This window comes from Ictidomys tridecemlineatus, chromosome 1, assembly GCF_052094955.1.
Source record: "Ictidomys tridecemlineatus isolate mIctTri1 chromosome 1, mIctTri1.hap1, whole genome shotgun sequence".
NCBI classification, from domain to species: domain Eukaryota; kingdom Metazoa; phylum Chordata; class Mammalia; order Rodentia; family Sciuridae; genus Ictidomys; species Ictidomys tridecemlineatus.
This window is the reverse complement of record NC_135477.1, coordinates 125,689,542-125,712,563: the sequence shown is the minus strand read 5'-3', so window position 1 is coordinate 125,712,563 and position 23,022 is coordinate 125,689,542. Positions and strand designations below refer to the sequence as shown.

The window sequence follows — 23,022 nt, the reverse complement described above, 5'->3', positions numbered from 1 at the left end:
CAATCTCTAGTACCTAAATAAATAAACCAATAAGTTGATCAGTATGGTTGGGCATGGTGGTGCACACCTATAATTCCAGTGACTTGAGAGACAGAGTCAGGAGAATCACAAGTTTGAGGTTAGCTTCAGCAAATTAATGAGATCCTGTCTCAAAAAGGACTGGGAATGTAGCTCAGTAGTGAAGTGCCTCTGGGTTAAATCCCCAGTATACACATACACACACACAAAACAAAAACAAAAACAAAAACAAAAAACCAAACCAACAACAACAACAACAACAACAAAACTAAGCAAAACAAAAACCAAAAAAACCCAGTATGTCAAAAAGGGCCATAAAGTTGAATTATTCTGAGCTCCAAGAATACTCTAAACTCCTGCAAGCAAATGATTTCTCCTTTGTGTCCTTGTGAGGTCTCCCAAGGAGACTGCTTTTTGTTTTCCTGTGAGGACGGGTTGGTGATATGGTGGAATTGCTTTATACATATATTCAGTACACACAGGAACTTTGGCACCTGACTCTCCACCACACTGTAGGTGAGGATTAAAAATTAACTATTGTATCTAGCAATTTGGTCATTGGTGACCTTGAGAACAGTAGTTTCAGTGGAGGGGGGGGGACCAAAACTGTTTGAAATGGGTTCAAGAGATGATAGGCCACTCTTGTGAGGAGCAAATGTGGAACAGAGACTTGGGATACAACTAGAGGAAGACGGGATGTTATTTTTGGGGGGGGCGGAGGATTGAACCCAGGGGTGCTTAACCACTGAGTCATGTGCCAGCCTTTTTTTATTTTTTATTTTGAGATAAGAGTCTAAGTTGTTTAGGCTTCACTAAGTTGCTGAGGATGGCTTTAAACTTGTGATTCTCCTGCCTCAGCCTCCTGAGTCACTGGGATTATAGGCATGCACCACCATGCCTAGCAATTTTTATTTTTTAAGATGGAAGAAATCACAGTTTACTTGTGTGCTGGTTGAAATGCTAGTAGCTGGAGGCAAATGCTAATGAGACAGGAAAAGGGGTATAATGCTAGGGAGATACCCATGAGCAAGAAAGGATGGGAACATTCAGTGATGTTTTAGAGCTGGTTAATCACAGCTATAATTAAACATTAAATTATATAAATTAAGAATTAATGATTGTATTTAAAAACTCATCCCTTCCTAATTATATTACTATATTTTCCCATTATCTACATTCTTGTGGTTCTTTATGTCTATCATATGTGGATGGTGGAAATACTATATAATGGAGTGCTTGTAACTGAAAGCTCAGTCCTTGTCCTTGACGTCAATCTAATAATGAAGACAAGATCTTGAGAAAAAGGAAAAAGAAAGTTTATTGCTTTGTTTTCAAAGGAGAAACACAGGGGACTCCTGTCCCAAAGTCTGTGATTCTGCCCATCCTCAGGAACAGGGGGATTTTATAGAGGTGATTCAGAGAAAATGAGATTAGGGAGGAGAGATCAGAAAGGAGAAGATCAGGGAGGAGAAGGTTAGGGAAAAGAAGATTAGGGAAAAGTTGAGGGAACAAAAGATTGGGAAAAAAGAAAAAAAATGTAAGTTTCAAAGCAACAAGGAATATAGTCAAAGCATCAAGTGAACCCTTGTTACATGCTCTGCACTTCTCTTTCCAACCCATAGTGACACTGTGTTGGTAACTTCAAACATGATAGGAGTGTTTATACCACAATAATTGGTAATCCTCAGAAATCAGCCTCCCCCACCCCCACCCCCATTACTGGGATTGAACCCAGGACCTAGTACATGCTAGGTCAGTGATCTCCCACCAAATTACCTTTATTTATTTGTTTAGACATAGGGTCCCAAGTTGTGCAGGGGCTGGCCTTGAACTTGAGATCCTCCTGCTTCAGCATCCTGAGTGGCCAGGATTCCAGGCATGTGCCACCACTCCTGGAATGGCTTGTCTTGATTTTTAAAGGAGAGCTTTTGGTGAAGCATTTGTCAGACTCCCCCTGGGTAAGGTGGACAAGTTGAGAGACTGTCCCTACTCTAAGTGCCTATAGATCACCTACAGGAATAAGAGAGAAGGCAGAGAATTTCCATGACAAGTTAGTGAGGGGGAGGTCTGAGGTGGGAGGAAGGTGGGGGAGTAAGCAGATTAGAGAAGTTTAGTATTTTAGTACAGCTTGGTTTAGTACCATTAAGAGGCCCCTTGAGGTTAGTTATTATGAATTTAACGAGGTCTGTGATTATGAATTTAAAGAGGTCTGTCCCATGGGGTGTGGGTGAGCTGCAGCTCTTTTGTTTTGCTTGGGTGAGCATTAGAAGGAAACTTACTCAAAGCTAGGGTTTCCTCAGACTAATATGAGTATCTATGGCAAGGGCAAATGTAGAAGTAAGCCTCCACCTCAGAGACTTTCCGTGTTCAACCACCACAAATCATGTCCTCTGCCCTATGACTCACCACCCTCTTTAGTTTTCTATCTCAACTGCGTGTTAAATCATCTTACATATTCCTTCTCCGCGGTAGCAGGGATTGTATTTAAGTCACTGCTGAATGTACAGTGTTGATCACAATGCCTGGTACATAGTAGGTGCTCAGAAATATGTTGAAGAACTTACTGAATTAATGGACCAACTTGCTCGTTCTAATAACAGATGTTCCTTGGAGTAAAGAATTCTCGAAATTCTTTTTATATCCCTTTATTTCTTGCTCCGGGGTATTTCACCTTTAGTGAGCAAAGGAACTTCCCTGCAGTGTTGCTTACACAAGCCAGGTTATTTCCTCGACACTCCTAGGAGATTTGGGCAATTTTATGGTACACGAAGCCAAACCTCGAGCCTTAGGCAACTGGCAGGTAGGTCGTGCGAGCAATGCAATTGCTGGTCTTGGCCCATCAGACTCAGCAACATCGAGGAAGGTTTTATGATCACCCTTAAAGTTTAAGGGAGGGTAGTTTATATATTTCTTCTTATTATTTTTTAAGTGTTGTCAACAGCAGTTTAGGTTTGTCCTGAGACTCCAGGCGGTGATAATATAAAAGCACAATCTTAAAGTCCAAGGCTTCCAGGGTGTGGTGTGGTGTGGTGGCTCGCGTGGCCCGGGTGGGGCCCGGTACTACCCTGGGCCGTAGGGGCTGAGATCATGCAGCCCTGTGTGCCTGGGCGCGCTCCCGTGGCTTTCGGTTCCTGGGCGCGCCCCCCGTCGCCAGCCACCTACTTAGGACGCTGGCGGAAGGGGACATGGGCGTGACCTACTGTCTGTTTCTCTGAATGGACAATAAAGTTTGCAAAGTTTGAAAAGGCAGAGGAAAGTCCACGCCCCTAGTCGCCTGGGCGTGGGTGCCTGTGGCCCAGGCAGAGCTCCGGCTCCTGTGCGCTGGCGGAGGTGTGGTCCGTGGCGGGGATGGGGATCACGGTGGACGTGCACCAGGTGTACAAGTACCCCTTCGAGCAGGTGGTCGCCAGCTTCCTCCGAAAGGTACCAGCCCCCTCTGTCCCGGCCCGGGGCTCGCGTTCTCCCGCCCGGTCCCTGCAGCTGGCGCTCTGGTGCGCCGCTGCCAGCTGCGCTCGCTCAGGGGTCCTCTGCCTCCGCGGGAATCCGATCCGCGACCGAACCACCTCTCCCTCCACCGCGAGTGTTGCTTGGGGGACGTGCGGGGATAGAGAGTGGGGCTGGTTTCCTCGAAGACTCCCGGGCTAGGATGAGAGCAGAGACACCGTGCAGGGCATCACGTCCACACCCCTCCCAGTTGAAGGGAGCAGCCTTGAGCAGAGCTTCACTTCATGGACTGACTTGTGGATCTTTCTAGTTCATCACTAACCCCTTAAAAGCTAACCCCTTAAAGGAGGCTGTTGAAGCCAATGTCCTTATTTACTTAGTATTCATTCTCCTACCTCAACACTTTCTCTTTTAACAGCTGTGGGACTTTGAGCTTATCCCTTACCCTCTCCCAGCCTTAGTTTTGTAATCAGTAAAATGGGGCAAATGTAAAATGGTTTTTACATTTGCACAGAGTGGTTGTGAGAATCCAGACAAGATATTTAATGTGAAATGATTATCACAGCGACTGATTATTAGTAAGGGCTCCAAAATAATACTGTTTTTTTTTTTTTTTTTGGAGGGGGTGGGAACCGGGGATTGAATTCAGGGACTCTCGACCACTGAGCCACATCCCCAGCCCTATTTTGTATTTTATTTAGAGTCAGGGTCTCACTGAGTTGCTTAGTGCTTCACTTCTGCTGAGGTTAGCTTTGAACTAGTGATCCTCCTGCCTCAGCCTCCTGAGCCGCTGGGATTACAGGTGTTGCGCCACTGCTCCTGGCCAAAATATTACTGTTGTTTATACTCTTGAAATTGAGAACCTTATCAAAATATATCAGGCCCTTTTGCATCCCAGCCTTGGAGTGGACTACAGTCTGGTTCTATCTTTAGTTAGTTTTCTGGTGACTTTGGCCAGGGGTCTTCTCCCCAGGACTTAGTATCTGCAAGATGAGGGTGTTTGTACCAGATGATCTTTTAAGTTCCCTTTCAGCTTTCAGAATCTTAAGCAAGATTTTAAAAAATTGTTGTTTGCCTTGGGCGGTAGCCCTGGATAGTGAAATCATGTACAACCTGGAAGCAAAGCTCAGGGCAATGCTGGGAGAGATGAAGGTCATTTCTTTAAGTGATAGGGCTTGGCCTCGTAACATAGTTGGGGACCCAGGTTACTGAGGGTTAGAATGCTGGTTAGCATGATGTTGCTTCTGAGGCCTTTTTTAGAGGGAATGTCTGCATGTTGGTATTGTTTATTGATTCCAGTATAGTGCCTAGCACCTATTAGGTATTCAGTAGAAATCTGATAAATGAATAAATGAATGAAAGAATAAATTATGTTCTTATGTAGACTTTGCTTTAGGCCAGGCATTTAGGCTTAAAAAAGGTGTAGCCAAAAAGCTCTCCCCTGTTTGTTAGGATGAGCACTTTAGAATATGGATTCTCTAAGGCCACTTGTGTTAGCCAGATTTTCATCAAAATAATGAAATACCTGAGAGAAATAACTTGCAATGAGAAAAGGTTTGTTGTAGCTCATGTGTTTGGAGGTTCCAGTTCATGCTCAATTAATTGATACTATTGCTTGGGCTTGTGATAAGACAGCACATCCTGGCAGGAGTACATGGTGGAGCAAAACTGTTCTGAGCCAGGGAGCAAAGAAGAGATTAAGGAGGGAACTGATGTCCCATAACCCCCTTCAAGGGCTTAGCCCCAATGACCTAAGGCACTTCCACAAGGCCTCACCTTTGAAAGCTCCACCATCTCCCAATAGCACTACCCTGGGAACCAAGTCTTTAACAAATGGGCCTCTGGGGAACATTTTGAGATCCAAACTGAAGCACCACCACTCCTTTGCAAAACTCTTCTGGGTTGTTGTCACAGAGAAGTTATCTCTGCCTCCTCAAGACTCAAGAGGTACTGACCATCTACCGGCTCGGATCCTGGTGGTGTCTTATTCTCCAATTAGACTAAGCTCTTTCTGGCCAGAACTCACTCCTGCAGAAGCGCATATTGCAGTGCCACACTCTCATTCATAGAGTACTAAGGAAAATGTTTTTCTTTCATTCAACAGGTATTTTAGATACTGTTGTGTGCCTGCTCTGCCAGGTCCTAGAACACCATAGGAGGACAACAGGCTGATGATCTGTAGTGGATGAGACCACCATTATTAAACCATGAAGTGAACTATAACTCCAGTTGATGATGACACAAGGAAAACACATGGTGTTGTGACTGAGTATGGCAGGAGGCCGGCTAAAGTCCCAGAAGGTGGTCTTTAGGGAGGCTTCTGTAGGGAAGTAGCATTTGTGAGATGATGGCTGAGGCCTAAATAGGAGTTTTCTAGGCAAGTTGTGTGTGTGTGTGTGTATACACATGTGTGTACCCTTTCCATATATTATCATCTTTACTCCTCCCACCAGCCTCAGGAAGTTGTTATAGCTGACTTCCATTTCACAGTATGGAGAAACTGTGGTTCAGAGAAGTTTAAGCAATTTTTTTCAAGTTCCTGCAGCCAGCAGGCAGGATGGCCAGGATTTCTAGCACATCTGCCTCCAAAGCCCATGCCCCTAACTGGCAGGCACTGCTGCCTTGTGCATTCTGAACACTCAGAAGAGTACTAAAGTAATAAAATATTTCTTTTCTTTTTTTAAATAGAGAGAGAGACTTTTTAATATTTATTTATTTATCTTTTTAGTTTTCGACAGACACAACATCTTTGTTTGTATGTGGTGCTGAGGATCGAACCCAGGCCGCATGCATTCCAGGCGAGCTTGCCACCGCTTGAGCCACATCCCCAGCCCTAATAAAATATTTCACAATCACCTTTGTGGTGTTCTTCATCTGATCTTGGTCTCCTTTTGTGCAGTCTGCTCAACTGGGTGGACCTGTTGTCCCTTACATAAAGGTACAGCTTTGATGTGTGTTAGGATGAGAACATGGAGTCTTCTAGTTATTCATTGCTCTGTAACAAATCACTCCAAAATTTAGTGACTTAAACCTATGATAGGTTTTTTTTTTTTTCTTTTTGATGCAAGGGATGGAACCCAGAGCCTTGCATGTGAGGTAAGCACTCTATCACTGAGCTACATCCCCAGTCTCTTTTATTTTGAGACAGGGTCTTGTTAAGTTATTGAGATTGGCCTGGAACTTGCGATCCTCCTGCCTCAACCTCCCGAGTTGCTGGGATTACAGGTGTGCACTACTATGCTTGGCTATGATAGGTTTTTAATCCTCTTGGTTCTGTGGGCTTTTTTATGTGTCACGTAGTATAGCTGATGTCACTGCTGTGATTACATTCAGTTAGAATCTGCTATGCTGCTTATATGATGCTCAGCAAAGTGGCAGCATGGTGAATAAGAACCACGGAGGACATTTGGGAAGGTACAGTCCTTCAGAGGTTGCCTGGGAGGAGCTATGTGACTTTCTATGGTGTCAGTAAATCAATTTGTGTTGAGAATGCTCACCTTATATTATTTGAAGCCATGAACTGGATGTCAGTAGACATTGTTTGTTCATTGGAGGGATGGATAGCTATGGGAAATAGTTTTCACAGTGCTTTCAAAGATTAGTGGCACTATACTATAAATTAAGAAAGGCATCATTTAGGGGTCTTCTCCATGAACTTCTAGAATAAGGGGCCAATGGAAAGTAAATAGAGCTGTTAATGCAAATTAGAAAAGCATCCTCCTTCCTCTAGGTGCTCAGTGGCTTGTGCTCAGTGACCTGCTTGACTGGAGACCTTGTTCATTAAACAACATACACACCTTGTATAAAACAGTCCTGCTTTCTCATCTGTAAAATGGTAATGCCTTCTACCCCATCTACCTCCCAGGATGGTTTTGAGGATGAAAAGTGTAACAGCTTGACACATATATGTTTTTTTTTTTTTTGACACATGAAAGTTTATTTGTCAGAGCTGACAAATAAAGGCCATCTGTGGGAGAGAGAGGCCCCACATATGCTTTTTATAAGCCCCAAATAGTAAGAATTGTCTTTCTTGAAAAATATGCTTTTTTCTTTTAGCGCGCACACACACGTGTGTGTGTGTGTGTGTGTGTGTGTGTGTGTGTGTGTGTGTATTTTTCTCCCATAGGAAACTACTTGATGGAAGCGACAGTTATATGATGTTCTCTGGGAAGCATTTAGTCTGATTTTGTACAATGGTATGTTTGAAGCCACTTTAGAACTGAGGAAGTTCTAGTTTAAATAGAATCTACTGATCTATGACTTTTGGTATGTTAGGACTTGCCTTCCAAGTTATAATACAGTACTATTTTAAGACCTGAAGAATGTTTGCTCTTCTTACACCTGCCTGTTGAATACCACAGGCAGAATTTTAGCTGCAGGATCTCAAAGATAAGAGATATTTTGAAAACAAACAATGCGATACTCTTTGTTGATGGAACATAGTGTTTCTCAATGAACTCTTCGTGGAGGAATGCTACGAAACCCACAATGGTTTATTCATCAGATGCTAAACTGTACTTTCCATGAACTGGGATGTCAGTGCTCTTGACAGTGTGTTTTGGTTTCTTTCTTTGAATGACTCCTAGACTTTCTAGCTCTCATCCCTCACAGCTGTTTCCTCCCTTTTACTTAAAATCATCTACAAATAGAACACGTTGTATAGATGGAGGTAGCAGTGTGCAAGATCTGACTGCTCTGGAAGCCCGGATAGGCCTTTTGAATGGGCTTGCCTTTTCTGAGCTGGAAGAAAGGGAACTTCTTATATTTCATTTACCTGGAATTTGAAGTCATTAAAAAGAACCTAGAAAGACGTTGTATTGACTGAATTTTCTTGTTTCTTGTTTATACCTACAGGAGGCCAGACAGGTCAACGATTTTCTTATTAGAGAGCCTTTCAGGTGGACTGTGTGCTGTAGGCAAAAGATTCATTGTAAGAGTGTAAGCTATCCTGGGCAGGGATTTTCGTCATTTGCTTTGCATATATACCAGGTACCCAAAGAAGGCTCAGAAGCATGTCTTTACCTTGAATACTGTAGTAAAACAGACAGAGGAAAATAATCTCTCTGCTTCAATACATGACCTTGGGTGTTATTAATTCCAGTTGGGAGCCTATGTGCTGAATGAAATGGCATGAGTGTTTACCCCCCTAAGCTCATAAAAGGGATTTATGATTGGCTATTTCCATTTAGAGTAGGAAGATGATTGGGTAATTAATAATGTTTCCATTTCTGATCTTATCTTTTCTCTCTTGCAAATCTGACACTTACATGTGTGGAAAATTTCTTCCTCAAGAGCGCCAGAAATATTTAGGGTGAGTGTACATTTCCAAAATAAATGATCTGATAAACCATAGGCTTAGCATAACATAATGGCTATTTATCTTTTTTTTTTTTTCACGTCTGACCTGGCCTTTCTTTACTTCTACTTCCTATTCTCAGTTCTCCTAGAAAAGAAAGCCTGACTTGAAAGAGAAGGGCACAGATGGGAGGGGAAAGGGATCTGACAGGTTGGAAAGCTGCCATGTGAGTATGGACAGGTCTGTTCATTTTTCTCTTCCTCAGTTTCCTCACCTTCAAAACAAGAGTAATGGGCTGGGTGCAATTGCATGCCCTTTTCATCCCAGCAACTGGGGAGGCTGAGGCAGGAGGATCACAAGTTTGAGGCCAACCTCAATTTTGTGCGACCCCTGTCTCAAAAAGGGCTGGGGATGTAGCTCAATGATTAAAGCACCCCTGGGCTCAATCCACAGTACTGCAAACAAGAATAAAACGAAATAGAAGTAATAGTAACTATCTTCTGGAGTTGTTGGGGAAATTAAATTGGACAATGCATATACTTACATACAATATGACTAACTTAATGTTGGCACACAGTAGGTACTTTTGTGTGTGTGGTGGGGATAAACCCAGGGCCTCGTGCACTACTAGCCCCACAGTAGTGCTTTTAATGTTCTTCATAAATGATGGGGATAATAATAATTTATTGAGCCCCTTCTACGAAGCTGAAAATGAAAAACTGAGAGAAGTAGTCTGTACAAATCTTTACTAACTTGGAGTAACAAAGGGGAGTAAGCATGAATAAAGATGCACACTTGAATGGTAAATTATTTTTTAAAATGCCATTTAAGTAATTTTTAAGTGTGCTTTGAAACTTACCTAGTAGAAACTGTGGCTTAGTGTATGAAAGGAGATTTTTAATTATCAAAGTATTAATAGTTATACATTCATTAGGCTTTTATTTGGCATTCTAAGTCTGCACTGTTTTGACCCTGGGAGACGTGAAGATAAATAAAACATGGTCTTGTCCTCAAGGAGCTCATTGTCAAAGGAGATGGAGAGGAATATACTCAGTTTTGTGATAAATGCTTTCTCAGGGACCATATTGCAGATCTGTAGTGTAGGGGCAAGATTCATATTTGAATTTAAGTCTATAAGAGTTTTTAAAGTATCTAGAAACAGTCTGTTACCTTCTTTAGGAGTAAATATTCCCTCTAGTCCTTTCTTCACCAATACAGTGCTTTCCCCAATGTGAGTGAAAGGGAAGAACCAGGGAGCTGTTTTGTATTTTCTTCAAATTCTGAATTGGTAAAGCATGTATTAGAGAAGTTGAAAGCATTATGTTCGAATAATTTTTCAATCATTTAAATGTTTTTGGATTGTGGATAGTTGCTAGAAATAAACCTAATGCTTCCCTGCAGTAGATCTTGAGGCAAAAACCAATGTCTTGATTCATTCTTTAGTTCCACAGTCAGCTGTGTTTGTTGAGTATGAGCCTGGTGCTGGTGTCAGACTTTATAGGAGCTTCTTTCCTTTAATTCCTGAAACAACTCTTTGAGATAGGTGTTTATTTTAGTTTTATGATGAAGAAACTAAGGCAGATCAAAGATGGTTTGCCCAACACTCTTACGAATGCACTTCTAACTCGGTCTCTTGGATACTAAAACTCATTCTTTTTTTCAACATTATGTGTCTAAATAATTTTAGTTTTGGGCTGGGGATATGGCTCAAGTGATAGCGCGCTTGTCTGGCATGCGTGGGGCACTGGGTTCGATCCTCAGCACCATATAAAAATAAAATAAAGATATTGTGTCCACCTAAAGCTAAAAATAAATATTTTAAAAAATTTAGTTTTATTTTTAAACCTCTTAAGTAGAAACAATTTGACAATCATTGCAAAACCAAATTATTCCCTTTCTCAGCTTCCCCAAACCAGAGCAAAATTTTTATTTTTAATTTATTGTTTTGGTGCTAGGGATTGAACCCAGGGTCTTGTGCATGCTAAGCATATGTTCTACCACCGAGCTATACTCCCAGCTCCTAATTTTAAAACCAGGATGTTATCATTGCTTAAATTTTAGTAACTAATTTAGAGACCTATTCAGATTTTACCAGTTGTCCACTAATATTCTTTTTCTAGTCTAGGATCTAGTCCAGGATCCTGCATTGCATTTAATTGAAATGTCTTAGTGTCCTTGGTGGTGGGCAGTTCCTCAGTTTTTCTTTGTCTTTCTGGATCATGGTGCTTTTGAAGAGTGCCAGTCAATTATGGTGTGACTTTGTAATTTTTATTTTTACTTTTTTGGCTTTGCTGGGAATGGAACCCAGGGTCTTGCACGTGCTACACAGGTGTTCTACCACTGAACCACATACCTAGCTTTTTGATTATAAGTTTAAAAACTTTGGGTTAGCTGGGCATGGTGTCCTCTGACTGTAATCCCAGCTTCAGAGGGGCAGAGGAAGGAAGATTGTGTTTAAGCCCAGTCTGGGCAATTTAGTGAAACCCTGTCTCAAAATTAAAAAAAAAAATAAGATCTGGGGATATAATGCAATGGTAAAGCCCCCTTTGGTTTATGCATTTGTTTAAAGTTGAGATAAGAGAATTTTCCTCTATATTTCAATTATAAACTATCCTTTCCAAAAACTTCACTATGCCATTTGCTGATTTTGGGGACATTTTTGAAAGAGAGGCTGCTGCAACGTTGGGTGGCCTTCATTGAGAACTGCAGTTAGTTTGGGGCAGGACCTTCAAGGAGCGCCTGGAGTTTACCACCCTCACTTCACCAGAGGTGGCATCTTGGTCTACATGTCTGGCCTCCTTGTCCTTTGTTCTTTCTGCTTCATCATTATGTTGGCATGAAAGACCAATGAACAGCTACTCAAAATATCTATTGACTTAAATGTTTAGTCCTTGATCATTCAAGGTTTGATTAATCAATGACTCATTTTGATCTTCATGTAAAATCAGGTTTGCTTTTCTTCCAAGATAGAGTATTTCATGGAGCTCACAAAAAGGGATTTGGCACAGCCCATGGTGGTTTCTTTCTGTGGCTAAACACCAAATCTCTTTTCAGCAGTTTTATTCCTTTGCATATACATGTTTGGAAACAGCCTGGGTAGCAGATTCCCTTAAAGCTTATAAAGCAAATGTGTATATGCTAATATGCAGACTTATTTTAGGTCCTCATGGCCTCCTTTGCAGGACTAATCAGAGATCTGTTAGCTCACCTGCTACCGTACTCTCCCATTTGAAATTTGGTACATATGACTCCTTTTGAGGTCATTGACCCTTTTGGTGTGTGTGTGTGTGTTGGGGGGCAATATTACAAAAGGAAGGCACTGACTTCTGAGCTTTTTGGAAAGTTGATACTTTAATAACTCCTTATTTTTGAGAGTAGGTTTTCTGAATTATGAATTTTACCCTCAGCAAATAAGAAAATTAAATGCCGTTTCTTCATAAAGCTTCATTCACAGTTGTATTGAATATATTTCTATAATTAGACGAACTCATTTTTTTGGTCCTCTTATTTTTCCCAAATTGTGTTGGTTTTAATGTATACTCCTCCCACTGCATCATTTAGTGTTTGGCCTCTGACCTTTTAATAGGTAATAAATAAATAAAAGCAGGAGTGTATGGCCACCAAGGAAAATCTACATTTTGCTTTTGCTAGACTGTTACATATACTATGTATGGTGATTTTTGAATAGAATTATATCTTGGGAAAGGGAAAGGAGTTATCTTATTCGTTTTGGAAAGAAAGTAAAAATTATAAGTAAAATAAAAATAAAGTCAATTGCACCTTGAAAAATCCCTCAAATCACCCATAAAACATCTTATACCTAATGATTGTGTGTAGCTTTATGGGAAATTCTTATGCACACTGCAGATTGTGATGTGCTGAACCAGGTTCAAGGAAGACAAGGGCTTTTGGCAGAAATCTAGGTTATCAGACAGACCACTTTGCTTTTAGGAGACTGCAGTGTGGAATGGGAAAGGGAGAGTCCCAGTGAGACCCTGCTTGTCTGGGGGCTTCACACCATTAGGTCTGTAACAAAAAGACTCCATGTCTTAATACTTATTAAAAGTTTTTTTTTTTTTTGGTGTTGGGGGGCAGGGGACTAAATGAGATTATGTACATGGCAGCCTCTATCTAATGCAGAGCACCCTGCATGGACAAAGTTAGATGCTCAGTGAATCTTCGATTGAATAGATTCTGATCTGGCTCAATGAATTACATATCACACTGTGCTTGAAAAGGTTTTCAGAAAAACCTGGCCACCTGTTTACTGCCTTTCCAGGTTGGTGTTCCTGCTGGTGATCTCTTGGAGCACCTTCCCTTTCTCAAATCCTTATTATTGGCCTTTAGATAAATTTTCATGAATTAAAACATGAATATTCAAGTTACCACAAGATGGCGTTAGATCCTTTCTAGCAATGCCAGGTAGGAGGAGCCTCAGTTCAATATTTCTTTAATTTAAAAAAAAAAAAGTTAAAATATGTGCCATTCATGTCTTGGTGTAATGGTATTTAGCTATTGCACATAAACCCCTCATTTCTTTTACCAATTTTGTATAGAAATTTGAGGCTCATGCCTGTAAAATGCCAAAAGTAGTTGTGTAGGAAAATGACTTAAATCTTGCAAATGATTATTTCCTACAGAGAACAGTTCATGGTGGCTATGTTCAGTTAATAAGATTTCCATTTTACTTTTGTTATTTACAAACATTGTCTAATGAATGATCCTTAAGCATTTTACAATGCACTGTTCCATGGGTTTTCATTTGCTTATTATCCTTCAGTCTGCTTTATTTTCTTCTGAGCAGAACTGACCTATTTATTTATTATTTGTTTTCCCAATTAACCTATAAATCCTGTAAGAGGCTACAGTTTTGTAGCCACATGCTATATCCTGAGTCCTGGAATAGTGTCTGGCATGGTATATTCTCAAAAAAACTCGAATGGAGAAAAACTAGAGAGTTTCCACTATTATTGAAATCAACACCTGTGTATTAGTAAGCAGATGTTAAGATTATGTAAAATCATGAAGTATTTGAGTTTACAGTCTTTAGGAATTTTATTGAAAACTCAGTGAAGTATCAGAACTTGAAAACTTTTATCACTATACTTCCATGGTGACTACATTTCTAATTTCTTCTGTGATTTTATTCAGTGTAAACAACATGTAGCATATTTATAATATGATATTCAATGAGGATTTATTTGTGGGTATGCAGTGAGCAAACCAGAATGTAGTACAGGAAACAATCTTAGTTACTTTAGTGTGCAAGTTACAATTCTCACACACGCACACATGCTTCTCAGGCCTTGGGAGTCTCAGATTCTCCCATGCTTCAAGGTTCTCGTGTAAATGAAGGTCTCTTGTGCTGAGAAGTAGAATATCTAAACCAACTCTTTTGAACATGTGTCTGTAAAGGGCTGAACTTCAGAAAACCGGTTGTTTTAATTTTGAGCACTTCCTTTCCAGGGATAAAATGAATGTTTTTAAAGCAGTTTGTAAAAACCATGTTTTTTGGTCTGGGAATATAGCTCATTGGTAAAGCATATGGAAGTCCTTGAATTCGACTCCCAGTACTGCAGAACAATCGAACGAACTAACAAACCATGTTTTTCATCAGTTAACCAAGATTGCCATTGCCAGAATGGAGATGGGAGTGACATGGCCAATGTGGAAGGTCTGGTGGTGTTGAGACAGCTGAAGAGTGAGAAGCTACCTGCTTCCCAGACTAGTTCCCGAGGTCACTCACTCACTCAGCAAATAGTTATTGGGAGCTTCCCACGTGTGCTGGTCAGTGGAGTAACTGGTCAGTGGAGTAACTGAAACAGATGACATCTCTGCCTCATAGAACCAATGTTCTAATCTAGGGTCTCTTTGTGGCCACCGATATCTTTAAGCATGTGTGAAAGTGACAAATCCTTCTTCCTGAAAATCAGCTGGTCAGACAGACTCTTATAAACAGAGAGACAGGTGTACAGGTGCAGGTACACACATACACACACACACACACACACACACACACACACACACACACACACCCCGGTGCCTGCAGCTGCTGCTGGGAAAGACCCACATGCACAATTTCCTATTCCATTTTTCAGGATTCGGGGGACTTAAAGCTCAAGTTCTTCAAGTGAATGGCCCCTCTGCTCTCACCCCTTAGCTTTACCTCTTGCTCAGCATTTTCTGTTGCCCTGAATAAGACTTTCTGCTAATTTCCTTTTCAAATTTGATCACATGAGAGGCAGGAAACCTGGGGAGGCCTAGGCCCAGGGGCTCAGGGCCACCTGATTTATGACTTTGAGGGAGTCACTTCTGATCCCTCCACCTCTCTCTCTCCACATCTGAGGAATGGAAAAGGTTGGGTTAAAGTAACTGGCGAGGTAATTTCATGGTAGGGTAGGAGGACTGGCTTTGGAGACAGGCAGAGAGTATCTGGGGTAAATTATATTATCTCAATATATTATTCATGAATTCTTTTGAGCAAATAATTTAATTTACAAACCAATCCTTACTTCTCACATATGAAATGGAAAAAAATAACACTCACTTCATGGAATGTTTTGGAGAATTAAATGAGATAACGTATGTAAATTGCCAAGGACAAAAATGGTAGCTATTATCAACCTTATTACATCCAAATTGTCTTTCAAGAGAATTCAATCAGCAAATTAAATATTTATAAAGCACCTACTATTTCCCTGGCATGGTATATGTCTACGATCATTATCCTGAGATGCTAATCCAGCTACCAGGCAATGGTTATAGGACAGTAGTGAAGGAATTCTCTCCGTATTAAACAGGCCTGGTTTAATCTGCTCACTCCAGCAGAGGCCAGCTGGGTGACTTTAACCAATCCAATCTTTATTCAGTATCCATTTCTGAAAAATGGGGATAACGACTTATAACCCATTCCTAAGAGAACAGCTGTTGGACTTACATGGGATCATGCAATTAAAGCATTTAGACAGTGCCTGGCACGAAGAACTCTCTTGATTTATGTTAGTCTGGCTCAGTATTGATAGTATTATTATTTGTTAATTAGTCTAACCTCACCTCCCCCCACCCCCCCCACACACATACCCAGGGCTATGTTAGAATTAAATCTTCCCTGGATTTCATACAAGTCCAGGCTTCTCACTTATCCAGGCCCAATAATGAAATTAAGATCCTTGATTTAAAACTGGCCTTTACTGAGAGGTTGGTTGGCAAATATTTATGGATCCTGCAAATAGCTGTGGTTTCTACGACCTAATTTACTTTGGTTAAAGATGAATTGTAATTCTTCTTTATGTTTTTTTCATTTAGTATCCAAACCCCATGGATAAAAATGTCATCTCTGTAAAAATCGTGGAGGAAAAAATAGGTAAGTCCTCTGAGTGTACCCACTCATAAGTGATGATTGTCAGGTGACACCAACTTTTGTAAAGATGTATGTGTGCATATGTGTGCATCCTGTTTTGTCTTAAGCAATTCTCTTGTCACTTTTCAATGGTAAGACTGAGCTGCAAGCTGGCTGCGGTGGCACATGCCTGTAATAACAGTTGCTTGGAAGGCTGAGGCAAGAGGATCATGAGTTCAAAGCCAGCCTCAGCAACTGAGCGAGGAGCTAACAACTCAGCAAGATTCTATCCCTAAATAAAATACAAAAAAAAAAAAAAAAAAAAAACACAAAAACGGCTGGGGATGTGGCTCAGTGGTTAAGTGCCCTCGAGTTCAATCACTGGTTCAAAAACAAAACAACAGTGAGTTACATCATTGTAATAGGTAACATTTTGAGTTACTTAATATGTGCTAGGCACTCTTACTTCGATTATTTAATGAATGAAGACATTGATATATAGAGAGGTTAAATAATATACCCTAAATCTAATGCTATATCTTTATCCTATGGTTATGTATTATTTTGTAGATAGAAAAACAGGTATGATTAACAGCATATTATGAGATGTGACCAGAGAATGGTTAGATTATGGACTCATAAATGTACTTGACAATGTGTTTCAGTGTTGGTTAGACCAATGATGGCTCATGATGCCTGTTTTGGGGAGTTCTATTGGAATATATTCACACTAATTTATTTACCTATTACTGCTTCCTTTCTGTAATGGCAGAGCTGAGTTATTTTCAGCAGAGACCTTAATGCCAAATTACTTATGGCTCTTTTCAGAAAATTTCTGACCCCGGCACTAGAGCTTAGGCATCTCTCCTGTTCTTTGTCATCTTTATCCTCAGTGGAAAGGTTGTCCCTGCCGTTTGAACTCGAGGAATGGGCAGCATGGGAAGCTATGACAATATACGTCTTCAGTGCACAAATGTTTGGAGACACCGAGACTGCTGTCTAACATGCCCTGCAGCCTTCTTAGAAATCATGAGATGCTGCTGCTCTGAGGCCCCCTCTGTGCTTGATAGATGTAAAGCTATCTTTTGTTTGTCAGGATATTTTCTGTACTTCTATAGTTAGATAAATATATTTAAAAATGTTTTCTCATGTACCTGCATTCAACATAGGATTAAGTTTTTATCTGGCATCAGACACACCTGACTCCCAGTCCTGATTTGTACTACCTCCATAGCTTAACTTTTGGCAGGCTCAGTTTGTTCATCTGAGCTCCGAAGTAGTAAAATAATCTGGTTTTTAGGTTGTTGTGAAGATCAACATTGAGAAAACAACATGCACATTCTAAAGTGCTCTAGGAGTATTAATTATAATGTCTGTCATTGTCAAGGGCATCTTTGCCTCTGAGAGTAGCTCATCCATTTTAAGAGTGGGGATGACATGGCCAAAGGGAGTGCCAACAGGCAGATGGTTTTACAGTAATTCTGGGCAGTCAGGATGTTTGCAACCAGGGTCAGGACTGTGACCTGCAGTGTAGTTGAGTTCCAGTAATTCTCAGAGCAAAAAATAGCACTTCAAAGTTTGTCATTTTCTTTGCCTCTGTCTCCCTTTTCCTTAACTCCCATTTATTGTGTTTTTTATATACCTGGCACTATTCTGGAAACTTTCTACATAACAGAATCATTCTGTTCCTAGGGCATCAGTTCCTCTCTGAGCAAAGAGTATGGCTTATATAATTAGTTAGTTGTAGGCTTAAACTCTGGTTAGAAATCTGTGCTTCAAAGTGTGGTATAGATGCTGACAGAACCAGATTCTACATCTTTTTTTTTTTTTTTGGTACCCAGGGGCTCTTAACCACTGAGTTATATCCCCAGCCCTTTTTGAGATAGGCTCTCACTAAGTGGCTGAGGCTGTCTTTGACCTGGCAATCCTTCTGCCTTAGCCTCCCAAGTTGCTGTTATTACAGGTGTGCACTACCATGAACAGCTTAGATTCTCCATCTTAATGTAAAACATTCTCTTTATTGGAATTGAGCAGGAGGCTCATGGGCCGTCGTCACCGGAGCATTGACATTGATAATCCAGAGTAGCACACAGTTTGTGATTCTTTATCCTTGACTTTAGCATGTGCATTGTGAGTTGTTCTAAGTTTCACCCTCAATGCTTGATCATAGATCAGGAATACCTGTGACTTGGCGAAGAAGAGGGGTGAAGGAAACTGAGTTTTGAGTTAAACATTTTCTCTAGGAATTATACATATAGAAAATTGAGGTTGACTTTAAAAGATTTACGTCAAGAATATCTTTTCTTACTTAATTTCTTTTTGAGTGTGAAATTTTCTTTTCTAGATGAATCAACAGGAATCATCTATAGAAAGAGGATTGCAATCTGCCAGAATGTGATTCCAGAAATTTTAAGAAAGGTAAATTCTTTACAAAATTTAGTCACAGTAAATGTAACACTGAGTAGCTTTTAACAGTTTGGAGAGAGATATGAGGCAGAGCCCGGGACTGTCCTACTCCTCCCACCTCATTGCTGCTCTTTGGAGGAGGAAAGCCTTTTCTTATCCACCCTGCTTTTGGCAGATGCTGCTGGAGACTCTTCGTCCCTGTCTCTGTCTGTTTCTTCTGTGAAGGAATCTTAATGGATATAGAGATGTTCTACGAGTATTAAAGATACTTTTGGCATTTTGCATGAAGTGATATTGTTTTCAGTCTTTATATGGCTAAAAATGACTCAGGTAAACATGATTAGAAGGGGGAAGTTTGTAAATATTTAGTCTGATAGTAAAGAAGTTAAAAGCTTCAGTTTCCTAATTCACTGTCAGAGATGAGTAATTTCCAAGAGTATAATGTTCCTAGTGCCCTATGTAAATCTTTTTGTGTATTTCTCTGCAATAATCTTGTTGATCGTGAAATCTTCATGAGAGCAAATTGTTTTCTCTCTTTGAAATCCTTTAAGCACTCTGGTGATTCTTTGTTGGAAAAAGGTGAGTGGAAAATTTTAATCGCTTGGCTTGAACCATAGAGAGGCTTGTGACAAGAGTCTTTTTGCAATTATTAGGAAGTAAGAGGAAAGCATTATGATACACACGTCTAAAAATGCCTCGGATGGTTGTTTCCACCTGCAAGAGATTCTATGTGTGATTTAGAACTCAGCTCGGCTCCTGCTGATTAGCTTGCAAATTAAATTGCTGCGCCATACGTAGGGAAAATGGCAGCTTCCATCACTTCCCTATTGTGGATTAAAAGACTCTGTCACATTCTTAGTAGAAAGAAAGCTAATATGTCAGTGAAAATGAACTTTCTTTTATTTTTCCAGATGGTAAAATGTGTTACACTGTAGCAGCAAATTATTACTGGCTTTTTCCACCGAGTGCATACCCTGCCTTTGCCTTATACTCTCACTTTGAATCTATTATTTAGAAAGGCATTCAACTTTGTCTTGTATCTCAATTCTTAAATAATTTAAGGATACCTCTGACTTGTACAATTCTGCCTTTGTAGTTTTCCATGTCTTCTCCACCTAGGAAAGCATACAGTTCTAGGTATTGGACAGAGTTTAAAATGAAGAAAATATTTTACCAGATAGCACCCTGCATGTGAGCCTGTAAGTGGGCCCGATTAGAATCCATCAATTTAAGAAGGCTATAACCAGCCCTAGAGAAGACACAAAGGAGGCTGATAATTTGCTTAGTGTTTAGCAGTTAGGGAAATTAGGCCAGGCACCGTACAGCTGACATAAATCCTGGGGCCATTTGCACGTCTCTGCCGGCTCTTGGTAAGGTCGTAGTGTGTTTGATTGCCAGGGGCTCAGCATTGGTGGGCCGTCATCTGTATGTCAGGGGAACTTGTCCTCTTTATTCCCCAAGAATGAAAGCAGCTCTCAATTCCCTGCATAACTGCACTTCTTAAATTGAGAAAGGCATCCTTCCTCTGTTGGCAGGTGAGCATTTTAAAGGTCCCTAGTATCCAGTTAGAAGAGGAATCGTGGCTCAACCCTCAGGGAAGAAACATGGCTATTCAGAGTCACTGCCTTACGTGGACACAGTATGCATCCATGAAGGAGGAGTCTGTCTTCCGGGAAAGTGTGGAAAATCCAAATTGGTAAGGTCACCTCTGTGTGTGTGTGTGTGTGTGTATCTGTGTGTGTATTTTGGGTGCAGGGGTGCACAAATGAGCATGTATATTAAAAAGCTATTATTCTGTACTTTTGACCTCTGCTTACAACTCCATAAATGTCACATAATTAGTTTCTTGATCATATAAGTAATAAATGAGTAAATATTTCTTTGGAGGAAAAATGGTGGAGCTCAACTCCTCCGACCATCTCTTTCAATTTTGGTGTCTTGTCAACCTCTCCAGAGGCAGTAGAATATTTTAATTTGTATAATATTCTTCTAGACCTTTAGCACTTAAGTACCTTTCATAATGTAATCATAAAGGCTGAATATATAGTTTTTTGTATTGTTTTTACATACATGATTTTATACTGTGTAAATTATTTTACAACTTTTTTTTTTGGGAATGTTTCTGAGCTTTATCCATTTGAGACGTATATGTATGTATGTATCTGACATATTCTTTTGCATAGGATTCAAGCCTATGACTACTCTACATTTTATTTAGTTACTTCCTTTGTGATAGACGTTCAGATGGTGTCTAGTTTCTCTCTTTTACAAACAAGAACACAATATCTGTGAAGCATATGTCTCTTATAGGTGATCCCTTATACTATATTTGAGCATTGCTGTAAGTAGAATTTTTAAATGTTGCCAGGTTTGTTGAGAAATTGTTTACATGCAATAAAATTTACTCATAATTTACAGTTCTGTAAGTTTTGACAAACATGTATAGTTGTGTTGCTAATCCTACAATTAAGCTATTGCACATTTAAGATATATATATTAATTATATATTACAAGACAATTCAATAGGAGAAAGAATATTCTCTTTGACATATGGTTCTGATACAACTGAATATCTACATATGAAAGAATGAAGTTGGATTCCTACCTCATGTCAAATATAAAATTAACTCAAAATGGATCAAACAACCTAAATAATGAAAAAGTTAAAGCTATAATATACTTAGAAGAAAACAGATATAAATTTTTGTGATCTTAGATTAGCCAATTTTTTTTCAGATATGGTAATAGAAAACTAAGCATCAAAAGAAAAAACCATAAAATTGACTTTGTCAAAATTAAAAACTTTTGAGTTTCAAATGGACACTGTTAAGAAAGTAAAAAGATAATCAAGAGCATGGGAAAAGAAATTGCAAAACATATATCTGATAAGAGTCTAGAATCCAGAATATGTAGAGGACTATTACAACTCGATAATAAAAGGACAGTCCAATTAAAAAAATTGACAAGATATTTGTATAGACAGTTCTTAAAGAAGATACACAATAGCCAATAACCCCCACAAAATTTGTGGGGATTATTTGGGAAATGCAAATAATAAACCACAGTGAGATACATTTCAGATTTTCTAGAGTAGCAATAATTAAAAAGACACATAATAGCTGGACTGTAATCCCAGCTGAGGGATTAATCTCCTGTAATCAAGAGGCTGAGGCATGAGGATTGTGAGTTTAAAGCTAGCCTCAGCAATTTATCAAGGCCCTAAGCAACTCAGCAAGACCTTGTCTCAAAATAAAAAACAAAAACAAAACCAGAAAAACAAAAAGGGCTGGGAGAGCTGCGTGTGGTGGTGTATGCCTATAATCCCAGTGGCTCAGGAGGCCCAGAAGGCAGGAGGATTGCAAGTTCAAAGCCAGCCTCAGCAAAAGTGAGGCACTAAGCAACTCAGTGAGACCTCATCTCTAAATAAAATATAAAATAGGGCTGGGGCTGTATCTCAGTGGCAGAGACTTGTCTAGCATGCATGAGGCACCGGGTTTGATCCTGAGCACCACAAAAAAAAATGAACAAATAAAATAAAGGCATTCTGTCCATCTACAACTACAAAAAAAAAAAAAAAATTAAAAAAAATACAAAATAGGGCTGGGAATGTGGCTCAGTGGTCGAGTGCCCCTGAGTTCAATCCCCAGTACAAAAAAAAACCCCACAAAAAAACAAAAACAAAGACAAAAACAAAAAAACAAAACAATAACAAGCATTGGGTTGGATATGGGGAAACTGAAACTTTATACATTACTGGCACGATGTAGAATTGTGCAACCACTATGGAAAACAGGGTTTTAATGCCTCAAAAAGTTAAATATAGAGTTACCATTTGGCCCAGAAATTTTACTCCTATATGTATATTCTAGAGAAATGTAAACAAATGTCCACACAAAAACTTAACAAACATTCATAGCAGCATTATTCATTATCCAGAATATGGAAACAGGCCAAATGTCTAGCAGCTGATGGATAATTAACCAAATATAATATACTCATAAAATGGAATAAAAAGGAAGCTTATTTATATTACAATGTGGAAAACCTTTAAGGGTATTATGCTAAGTGAAAGAAGCCAGTTAAAAAGGCCACATATCATGTGGATCATCCATGTATTTGAAACCAGAAAAGGTAAATCCATAGAGTTAGAAAGTAGGTTAGTGATTGCCACTGGCTAGTGAGAGAAGAGAATAGGGAGGAACTGCTAATGAGTATGGAGTTTTTTTGAGGGGAATACAAAAAATGTTCTGGAATTAGTGTTGATGACTTCCCAACTTTGTTAATATATTAAATTTCACTAAATTGTACACTTTTTTTTTTTACAATGTTTAGATTCCTGTAGTTTTGTGCTATATTTGAATTGTAGTTCATCCAGCTTCATTCTTTTTTTTTTATTGGTTGTTCAAAACATTACAAAGCTCTTGACATGTAATATTTCATACATTAGATTCAAGTGGGTTATGAACTCCCATTTTTACCCCAAATACAGATTGTAGAATCACATCGGTTACACATCCAC

General features: G+C 39.7%; 1 protein-coding gene across 3 annotated transcripts in view; it reads left to right on the top strand.

Moving 5' to 3' along the window:
• Positions 1–3,242: 3,242 nt before the first annotated feature.
• Positions 3,243–23,022, top strand: part of Prelid2 (PRELI domain containing 2) — an 85,265-nt gene continuing 65,485 nt past the window's right edge. The window contains exons 1-4 of one of the 3 annotated variants that reach the window (XM_021725702.3): positions 3,243–3,441; positions 16,064–16,121; positions 18,442–18,515; positions 20,039–20,199. In XM_021725702.3, coding sequence (XP_021581377.1) covers positions 3,367–3,441; positions 16,064–16,121; positions 18,442–18,515; positions 20,039–20,199 — 368 coding nt within the window. In that variant the 5' untranslated portion in view covers positions 3,243–3,366. Of the gene's footprint in view, positions 3,442–8,912; positions 8,985–16,063; positions 16,122–18,441; positions 18,516–20,038; positions 20,200–23,022 lie in introns of those variants that run through there. The other 2 variants (XM_005324217.4, XM_078047178.1) reach the window with 2 other exon arrangements.